Source organism: Rhinopithecus bieti, unplaced genomic scaffold, assembly GCF_001698545.2.
Source record: "Rhinopithecus bieti isolate Rb0 unplaced genomic scaffold, ASM169854v2 scaffold_40838, whole genome shotgun sequence".
Lineage (NCBI taxonomy): Eukaryota > Metazoa > Chordata > Mammalia > Primates > Cercopithecidae > Rhinopithecus > Rhinopithecus bieti.
This window is the reverse complement of record NW_016816809.1, coordinates 145,101-156,252: the sequence shown is the minus strand read 5'-3', so window position 1 is coordinate 156,252 and position 11,152 is coordinate 145,101. Positions and strand designations below refer to the sequence as shown.

General features: G+C 39.1%; 1 protein-coding gene across 7 annotated transcripts in view; it reads right to left on the bottom strand.

Annotated features, from left to right (window-relative positions):
• LOC108517363 (zinc finger protein 37A-like) overlaps positions 1-11,152 on the bottom strand; it is a 67,649-nt gene that overhangs the window by 50,973 nt on the left and 5,524 nt on the right. For 5 of the 7 annotated variants that reach the window (XR_001882082.1, XR_001882083.1, XM_017855239.1 and 2 more), the window contains exon 2: positions 11,026-11,084. Coding sequence is in view for 3 of the 7 variants with exons in the window: in XM_017855239.1 (XP_017710728.1) it covers positions 11,026-11,040 (15 nt within the window). In the remaining 4 variants the exon portion in view is untranslated. Of the gene's footprint in view, positions 1-3,579; positions 3,687-11,025; positions 11,085-11,152 lie in introns of those variants that run through there. The other 2 variants (XM_017855242.1, XM_017855241.1) reach the window with 2 other exon arrangements.

The window sequence follows — 11,152 nt, the reverse complement described above, 5'->3', positions numbered from 1 at the left end:
TTGATGGGTGCTGACGAGTTGATGGGTGCAGCACACCAACATGGCACAAGTATACATATGTAACAAACCTGCACGTTATGCACATGTACCCTAGAACTTAAAGTATAATAATAAAAAATAAAATATAAAAAATAAAAAAACAGAGTATCTTTAAAAATAAAAGAACTAATTATATACATGGATTGGACAACTCAATATTACAAAGTTCTCAGTTCTCCCTAAATTGGCCTATAAATTCAAGGTAATCCCAATCAAAAGCTTAGCAAATATTTTTGTGGAAACTGACAAGTTGATTCTGAAGCTTATATAGAAATTCAAAGAACCGGATGGGTGCGGTGGCTCACGCCAGCAATCCCAGCACTTTAGGAGGCCAAGGTGGGTGGATCACAAGGTCAGGAGTTCGAGATCAGCCCGGCCAACATGGTGAAACCCCATCTCTACCAAAAACACAAAAATTAGCTGGGCATGGTGGTGCATGCCTGTAGTCCCAGCTACTCAGGAGGCTAAGGCAGAATCGCTTGAACCCAGGAGGCAGAGGCGGCAGTGAGCCGAGATCATGCACTGCACTCCAACCTGGCAACAGGTCTCAAAAAGAAAAAAAAATTCAAAGTACCAAGAATGTTCTCATCATCATAAAATGAAGGCAAAAGGCCTGGAGTGGTGGCTTATGCCTGTCAATCCCAGCACTTTGGGAGGCCGGGGCAGGAGAATCACTTGAACCCAGGAGATTCAGGTTGCAGTGACCCAAGGCTGCACCACTGCATTCCAGCCTGGGCAACAGAGCTAGACTCCATCTCAAAAATAAATAAATAAATAAATAAATAAAAATGGAGGCAATATTTTTTAAACTAAAAAAAAATTTTTTTTAAACCACCAAGAATGGCCAAGGCAGTCTTAGAGAAGAACAAAAAAATGTGTGAACTCACACTAATTGTGGTTGGCAGAATTCTAAGATGAGCCTCAATGACTTACATCTTTATATAATCTCCTCCTGTTAGTGTGGGAGAGATCTTGTGGCTCCAGGAAAGATTATATTACATTATATGGCAAATGGATTTTGCAGCTATAATTAAGATACCTTAATCAGTTTATTTTGAGTTGATCAAAAGAAAGATTGTCTTGGTGGGCCTTACCCAATCAGGCGAGTCCTTACAAAGAAGGTAAACTGGCCGGGTGCAGTGGCTCACACCTGTAATCCCAGCACTTTGGGAGGATGAGGCAGGCGGATCACGAGGTCAGGGGTTCAAGACTAGCCTGACCAACATGGTGAAATCCCGTCTCTACTAAAAATACAAAAATTAGCTGGGCATAGTGGCACATGCCTGTAATCCCAGCTACTCAGGAGGCTGAGGCATGGGAATCGCTTGAACCTGCGAGGCAGAGGTTGCAGTGAGCAGAGATCGTGACACTGCACCCCAGCCTGGGTGACAGAGTGAGACTCTCTCTCAAAAAAAGGTGAAGTATCAGAGAAAAGTTCCTACTGGACTCTAAGAAGCAAACCATTATGGGTTCTCATTTATGGGAAATGAATTCTGCCACATGTGTATGGTGGACTCTGAGCCTCCATTAAGATTAAGTGTCTCAGGCAATATCTTGGTTGCGGCCTTATGACTCAGCACAGTACCTAACTAACCCATTCCCAGACTCCTGATCCATAGAATCTGAGGTAATAAATTTGTGTTGTTTTGTGGCAAACTTTGTGGTAACTTATAATGAAGCATTAGAAAACTAACACACTAGTGCATATAAGAATGTATTGTAGAGTAATTTAAGACAGTGTGGTATTGGTGACAGAATACATTGAAAGACCAATAGAAAAAAATTAGAAACAGACCTACAAACATGGATACCTGATTTATTTTTAAAAGTTTCACAGCCGAGCAGTGAGGAAAAGGACAGTCTCAATAAGCTATGCTGATTGGGGAAAACTTGACTTCAATCCCACACGATATGTGAGAATCAATTCCAGATGAATTGTAGGTTAAAATATGATGAGTAAAAACAACAGAACTTCAAGAAGATAACATGAAACTATATTCCCAAGCAAAGGTTTTTTTAAAGCAAGATACAAAAGCACTAACCATAAAGAAGAAGACTGAAATAAACTGGACCACATTAAGAATGTTGATTAATCAAAAGACACCATTAATGCAAAAAAACAATGCAAATCAGAGAGAAGAAAATATTGACAACATATCGAACTTTTAAAGGGACTATACCCAGAATATATAAAATACTTCTAGCATCAATACAAGCAAGACAACCTAATAGAAAAATGGGGGAAAATATCTGAACATTCATTTCACAAAAGATAACACTAACATGGCCAATAAACATGCTGAGAAGTGCTCACCCTAAATAGTCAACCATTGGCAAAGATTATTGGGAAGAGGATGTTCACATAGTCTCCGTATTCCACCCAAAGATTATTAGTTTACAAAAAGGAAAAGAAAGTCTACTTTTCAAATGGAGATATTTGGTACCATTACAAATAGTGGTACAAACAGACCATATAAAAAGTACATAATAAACTGGCATAAGATAAATGTATATGCCAGGTGCGGTGGCTCACGCTTATAATCCTAGCACTTTGGGAGGCCAAGGCGGGTGGATCACAAGGTAAGGAGTTTGAGGCCAGCCTGGCCAACACAGTGAAACCCTATCTCTACTAAAAATACAAAAATTAGCTGGGCATGGTGACCTCAGCTATTTGGGAGGCTGAGGCACGAGAATCACTTGAACCCGGGAGGTGGAGTTTGCAGTGAGCCGAGATCGTGCCACTGCACTCCAGCCTGGGCGACAGAGCTAGACTCATTCTCAAGAAAAAAAGAAAAAAAAAAGTATAATCTGAATCTGATTGTGAGGAAAAATAAATCAGTCAAATACAGATGTGCAGGCAGTCTACAACAGTGCTTCTAAGCATAGTTGCATATCACCTGGGTATACGAATATTTAAAGAACTCCAAATGATTCTGAAAAGCAGTTATATTCAAGAATAACTGTTCCACAAGACTCCTGACCAGGACATATTTAAATGTTCATTATTATGAAGGAATAAAAAAACATCATCTTTGATTGGCTCTTGGGCCCAGCAAAGCTACAGAGGACATTTTTGGGGAAAATGGAAATTTTGTTTTGTTTTTTGAGATGGTAGCTCACTCTGTCACTCAGGCTGGAGTGCAGTGGCACGATCATAGCTCACTGTAGCCTTGACCTCCCAGGTTCAAGTGATCCTTCTGCCTCAGCTTCTCGAGTAGCTGAGACTAAAGGTGCACACAGCCATGTCCAGCTAATTTTTAAAAATGTTTTGTAACATGGGGTCCCATTATGTTACTCAGGGTGGTCTTGTACTCCTGGGCTCAAGCAATCCTCCCACCTTTGCCCCATAAAGTGTTGGGATTATAGGCATGAACCACTTTGTCTGGCCTGGAAAAATTACATAGAGAGAAAATGTGGAAGAATACTTAAAACTGTTGAATCTAGGTAAACTGGTGTTTATTGTACTTATTTTTTTTTCTTTTTTTTTTTGAGACAGAATCTCAAAAAAAAAAAAAAAAAGGACAAACTGGGAATAAGTACCTGTAACTTACATGACAAAGAAAAGGCAAAGCGTTCCTAAAAATACAGAAGGAAAGGCCGGGCGCGGTGGCTCACACCTGTAATACCAGCGCTTTGGGAGGCCCAGACAGGCGGATCACCTGAGGTCAAGAGTTCAAGACCAGCCTGGTCAACATGGCGAACCCCTGTCTCCACTAAACATACAAAAATTGGCTGGGCACGGTGGCACACACTTGTAATCCCAGCACTTTGGGAGGCTGAGGAGGGCGGATCATGAGGTCAGGAGTTCAACACCATCCTGGCCAACATAGTAAAATCCCATCTCGACTAAAAATACAAAAAAAATTAGTCGGGCGTGGTGACAGGCGCCTGTAGTCCCAGCTACTCAGGAGGCTGAGGCAGAAGAATCACTTGAACCCGGGAGGCAGAGATTGCAGTGAGCCAAGATCGTGCCACCGCACTCCAGTCTGGGCGACAGAACAAGACTCCATCTAAAAAAAAAAAAAAAGATTACCCTTTAAAGTAAAACAATAAAATAAAAATAAAATGTAAGTAAAAATTGCATTGAACCATTCACTCCTATCAGACTGGCAGAAACCCAAAAGAATAACACATACACTTAGTTTGGTTTGCTATAGGCATAAAAGCATACTCATATCCTGCTCGTGAGAATACAAAATAAGCAGCCACTGTGAAGTGAAATATGGTAATATTCAGTTACATTATATGTATATGAATTTACCAGTGGACCTAGAAATCCCACTTCTAAGAATCTACCACAAAGACACATTAGCCAAAAATTGAAAAGATGGGGCCGGGCGTGGCGGCTCACACCTGTAATCCTAGCACTTTGGGAGGCCAAGGCGGGCGGATCACCTGAGGTCAGGAGTTCAAGACCAGCCTAACCAATATGGTGAAACCCCATCTCTACTAAAAATACAAAAAAAAAGTTACCCAGGCACAGTGGTGGGCACCTGTAATGCCAGCTACTTGGGGGCCTGAGATAGGGAGAATCTCTTGAACCCAGGAGGTGGAGGTTACAGGGAGCCGAGATCATGCCATTGCACTCTTGCCTGGGCAACAGAGCGAGAATCCATCTCCCCCCACCAAAAAAAAAATTGAAAAGATGTAGGCACAAAGCTACAGCAGTATTTATATTTGCGAAAGACTGGAAACAACCCAAATGTTGATTAGTAAACAATTGGTTGAATGTATGTTGTACACTCACATTACAGAGTGCTAAGCGACTGAAATAAGACATAAGGAAGATCTGCATATCCCACTGCAGAGTGAACTCCAGGTTCTATTATATGATCACAGGAAGTCTGAGAAAATCAAGTATAATGTGGCGGCTTTTATATACAAAAGGAAAATATGTGTATCTACATACAAATCTACTTATATTAAAAATAACAATAAAAAGATAAGTCATAAAACAAAATGAATCATTCTTCGTAAGGTGAGGAAAGGAACAAAGAACCAGACGGAGGGAAAGGGATGACTCCCAGACTGATCTCTGAATATACTTTGCTTTACAGATCTGTCTTTGTAAACATTTAAATATTTTTCATAATTATAAAAAATGATTCTCAAAATAAAACCCTAAAAACAAACAGCAATGAAACAAATAAATATAATTATATTTAAAGTTGATGCCATACCACTCAGAGAATTATTTCTGCTAAATTTAAAACAAAGGAATCTAATTGTATGTCACAATGGGGCTGTGCCCTAAGGACAAAAGAACTACAAAATAAATCTTAAACTGGTTTCAAAAATATTTTGTTAACAATAATATTGGTATTGGTATTTTGGTATATCATGTTTTACAGGATAAAGCAAATAATCATGTTAATGCCCTTTGGAATACAGATTTTCAAATTAAGAAAAAAGGCCAGGTACGGTGGCTCACAACTGTAACCCTGGCACTTTGGAAGGCCAAGGCAGGTGGATCACCTGAGGTCAGGAGTTGCAGACCAGCCTGGCCAACATGGTGAAACCCCTCTCCTCTGAAAATACAAAAATTGGCTGTAATACTAGCACTTTGGGAGGCCGAGGCGGGAGCATCACTTGAGGTCAGGAGTTTGAAACCAGCCTGGCTAACATGGTGAAACCCCATCTCTACTTCAAAAAAAGAAAAAAAAAAATTAGTCAGGTGTGGTGGTGGGCACCTGTAATCCCAGCTACTTGGGAAGCTGAGGCAGGACAATCGCCTGAACTCAGGAGGCAGAGGTTGCAGTGAGCCAAGATAGCACCATTGTACTCAAGTCTGGGCAACAAGAGCGAAACTCCGTCTTGGGGGAAAAAAAAGTAGCAGGGCGTGGTGGCGGGCGCCTGTAATCCCAGCTACTCAGGAGGCTGAGGCAGCAGAATTGCTTGAACCCAGGAGGCGGAGGTTGCTGTGAGCCAAGATGGCACCACTGCACTCCAGGCTGGGTGACAGAGTGAGACTCCACCTCAGTAATAATAATAATAATAATAAGCCGGGCACAGTGGCTCACGCCTGTAATCCTAGCACTTTCGGAGACTGAGGCAGGCAGATCACCTGAGGTCGGCAGTTTGAGACCAGCCTCATCAACATGGAGAAACCCCATCTCTACTAAAAATACAAAATTAGCCGGGCATGGTGGCAAATGCCTGTAATCCCAGCTACTCGGGAGGCTGAGGCAGGAGAATCGCTTGAACCAGGGAGGCGGAGGTTGCAGTGAGCAGAGATTGTGCGATTGCACTCCAGTCTGGGCAATAAGAGCGAAACTCTTTCTCAAAAAAAAAGAAAAATAACACAAAGATTACTATACAGAATTTCAAATTTATAAATTAGTAAGAAACACAGAACCAAATCAATAGAAAAGTATGTAAGGGATATGAACAAAAGAAAACTGAAAGGCTCAACCCTACAATCAGAGAAATTCAAATCAAAACAATGAGGATTTCTTTAGCTACCAGATTGGCCATAATTTTAAAATATGACTATATCGATTGCTAGGAAGAAGATAAAGAAAATGGTACTCTCATAAACGGCTGTGGTATGGTAACTTGGTAGACAAACTGGTAGCACCAAGTAACTCTGGAAATCCTTTCTCGCTCTGTTGCCCAGGCTAGAGTGCAGTGGCTTGATCACAACTCACCGCAAGCTTGAACTCCTGGGCTCAAGCAGTCCTCTTGCCTCAGACTCCTGATTAGCTGGGACTAGAAGCATGCACCACCATGCCCAGGTAATTAAAAATTTTTTTTTGTAGAGACAGGGTCTCCCTATGTTACCCAGGCTGCTCAAAAACTCCTGGGCTCAAGCAATCCTCCCACTTTGGCCTCTCAAAGTGCTGGGATTACAGGTGTGAGCCACTGTGCCCAGTCTGGAAATCCTTTCTCTTTATGCAGACAAAGTAAAGGATGTTTACTGAAGTATTACATACAATAAGGAAAAATGGAAATGACCTAAATGCCTTTCAATGAAAAAAATGGATAAAATGCAGTATGGTCTCAGAATATATGGAATAAAAAGGAATAAACTAATCAACTTGGATAGATCTTCAGTGCAATATTAATTTTTTTAATAGCTGCAGTAACATATATACCAATTGAGATGGGCTATATAATTCTAAAAATCACATAAACAAAAATGTATACTCTTCCATGATATAAATATACATCTCCATGTACTTATACAAAGAGAGTAAGAAGCCAATGCATGTATGTAAATAGGATGGAACAGGGAGTTACGGATCAAAACCCAGATGTGGTGGGCTGAACAACGGCCCCACAGATATCCACGTCCTAATCCCTGGAACCTGTGATTATGACCGTAAATGGCAAAAAGGACTTTGCAGATGTGATTATGACACTTGAAAAGTGGAGACTGTCCTGGATTATCCAAGTGGGCCATAAATGTAATCACATGTGGGACATCTGACTACAGATGAGAAGGCATTTAGTGTCTACTAAAAATACAAAAATTAGCTGGGAGTGGTGGTGCACATCAGTAGTCCCAGCTACTCCAGAGGCTAAGGCAGGAGAGTCGCTTGAACCCAAGAGCTGGAAGTTGCAGCGAGCCGAGATTGCGCCACTGTACTCCAGCCTGGCAAAAGAGCAAGAGTCTATTTCAAAAAAAAAAAAAAGAAAAAAGAAAAAAAAGAAATTCAATAAGCTGTAAGACCAAGATTAACACTGAAAATTAGCTGTTTTCTATGCAATTAACAATCCAAGAAGTAAATTTTAAAACAATTTATAATTTAAAAATAATAATTCTAATTACAATAGCATCAAAAGAATACTTAGGAATAGATTTAACCAAGGAGTTCTAAGACTTACATACTAAAAACCATAAAACTTTTGCTGAAAGAAATTAAAGACCTAAATAAAGGGAAAGATAGTCCTTGTTCATGAATAGAATACTTAATATGGTTAAGAAGGCAATACTTCCCAAAGTGTTCTACAGATTCGATACAAAATCAAATAACCTTTCTTGCAAAAACGGACATGACCGTCAAACTCATGGAACTGCAAGAGACCCTGAAGAGCCAAAACAATCTTGACAAAGATAAACAAATCAGGACTCACACTTTCTGGCTTCAAGACTGCTACAAAGCTACAGTAAACAAAACAGTATGGAACTGGCACAAAGACAGACATACAGATCAACTGAATGGAATTAAGAGTCCAAAAAGAAACGCATACATCTATGGTCAACTGATTCTCAACAGAGGTGCCAAGACAATACAATGGGAGAAAGAATAGTTTTTTCAAAATTGGTGTTGGGATAACTGGATATCCACAGGCAAATAAATGTGAAGTTGGACCACTTTCTCACACTATAAACAAAAATTAATTCAAAATAGGTCAAAGTCCTAAATGTAAGTGCTAAAACCATAACACTCTTAGGAGAAAATATAAATAAAATAACCTCATGACCTTAGGTTTGGCAATGGATTCTTAGATATGACATCAAAAGTGTGCAACAAAAGAAAATATAGATTAACTTCATCAAAATTAAAACCTTTTATGAATTAAATGATACTATCAAGAAAATGAAAACTCATAGAATGAAATATTTGAAAATCATATATCTAATAAGGGTCTAGTACACGAAAGTACTCTTACAATAAACCCAATTTAAAAATGGACAAAGGACTTGAATAGACACTTCTGCAAGAGATATACAAATGGCCAAGAAGCACATGAAAAGGTGCTCAAATGCATTAGTCACTAGGAAAAAGCGAATCAAAGCCACAATGAGATACTACTTTACAAACACTAGAATGGCTATAATTTAAAAAATAAGCAATAACATGTGTTGTCAAGGATGTGCAGAAACTGTCATCCTCAAACATTGTTGGTGGAAATGTAAAATTATGCAGTGCTGTGAAAAAGTTTGGTGATTCCTCAGTAAAAGACAAAATATATGATCCAGCAATTCTAATTCTAGGTATACATCCAGAAAACTGAAAACAGGGGTTCAAACAAAAAGTTATACACATATATTCATAAATGTACTATTCACAATAGCCATTAGGTATAAACAACCCAAAAATCCATCAAATGATGAACAAACAAAATGAGGTGCATCAACGTAAGAGATTATTCAGCAATAAAAAGGAATGAGGTCAGATACATGCCACAACACAGATGAACTTTGAAAACATTATACTAGGTGAAAGACAGATATATTGGCTAGGCACAGTGGCTCATTCCCGTAATCCCACCACTTTGGGAGGCGAAGGTGGGAGGACTGTTTGAGCCCAGGAGTTCAAGGTTACAGAGAGCAATGATTGAGCCACTGCACTCCAGTCTGCCCTGTCTCTATTAAAAAAAAAAAAAAAAAGCAAAACCCATAGTGTATGATTACCTTTATATAAAATATACAGAATAGGCAAGTCCATAGAGACAGAAAGTATATCAGAAAGTATATTAGTGGTTGCAAGGGAGTGCACTCAGGGGTGAATGGAAAGCGACTCTAAGGCGTATAGGTTTCCTTTCGGAATGATGAAATGCTCTGAAACTAAATAGTGATGATGGTTGCATAACATTGGGACTATGCTAAATGCCACTGAATTGTGCACTTTAAATTGTTAATTTTATGTTATGTGTATTCTACCACAATAAACAAATATATCATTAGTGATGTTCACAGATCAAATTCCAATAAATGGTAGGAAATAATCCATTCTGCATGAAGCACGGGTTGAAAATTTGATTACGTGTAGAAACATTTGCCAGAAAATAATCCCTTAACTGAATATTCTACAGATAAAGCAAGACTAAGATTTTTGGAAAGTTATTTTAAAGACATAGTCAATTTATTCTCTATATGTTTTAAGTTTTATCCACAAAAAAACAAAAAACAAGCCTATCTGAAAGCTATTTACATGGGCTCCAGTAATGTGGTCCCTAAAAAACTTCATTAACTCAGTGTTGCTCAGTACCTTGTTTTTTGCATTCACTAAAGAATAATTACAGGTATTTATTTCATGGTTGCCACCAGAAGGCTGTCCATCACTGCATAAAAAGCAAAAAAAAAAAAAGGCGGCACAGTGGCTCATGCCTGTAATCCCAGCACTTTGGGAGGCTGAGGTGAACGGATCACGAGGTCAGGAGCTCAAGACCAGCCTGGCCAACATGGTAAAACCCCATCTCTACTAAAAATACAAAAAATTAGCCAGGCATTGTGGCACTCACCTGTAGTCCCAGCTACTCAGGAGGCTGAGGCAGAAGAATCGCTTGAACCCCGGAGGCGGAGGTTGCAGCGAGCCATGATCGCGCCACTGCACTCCAGCCTGGGTGACAGAGCGAGACGCTGTCTCAAAAAACAGGAAAAAAAAAAGAGCAAAAAAATATTTTTTTTTCAGCTTTCAGTATCAGGCTTCACATGTGTACCAAAAGGAACCAGGTAGCTTCATTCTCATCAGCAATGAAAGCCATTAACAGATCATCTCTCTTTGCCATAGTTACCAGAAAGGTCAGAAATATTTGCAACTCAAATCTGATAACTAACTCCACATGACATGTGTATGTGTATATACATCAATATATACACATATATACAGATATCAATACCTCTGTATGTGTACATACATTGCGTATATATACATAAATACATACAGATACATGTATATATACACATATATACATACAGATATGTGTATATATACACATATACATACACATATATGTGACATATATAAGCCAACTTTGCCCTTCTGATCTGCTATTCCAGTGCTATTTATTGGCCTATAGACCTGAACCCTACCATCATCGCCTGCAATATTGTTAAAAATGAAAATTCTCAGGCCCTGTTCTGTTTTAACAAACTTTCCAGGTTACTTTTATGCACACTAAAGTTTGAGAATCATTGTGTTAACCCCGTTTCTTTGAAGTTCATTGTATCTATTTCGACTTTTCCAATTTAAGTGTAAGAATCAACCTGCTAAGATCCACTGTAAAACAAAGTACAGAATTACTTCATCAACTCACATAGGATTTCTTCATTTTCTGCTGATCCTGGAAAAATGTAGAAATCTCTGAAGATTTACCTGGGATTAAAAAAAAAAATGAAGCAAGTCACTAGAAATATGAAATGTTTTGGATCTGTCTACTTAAA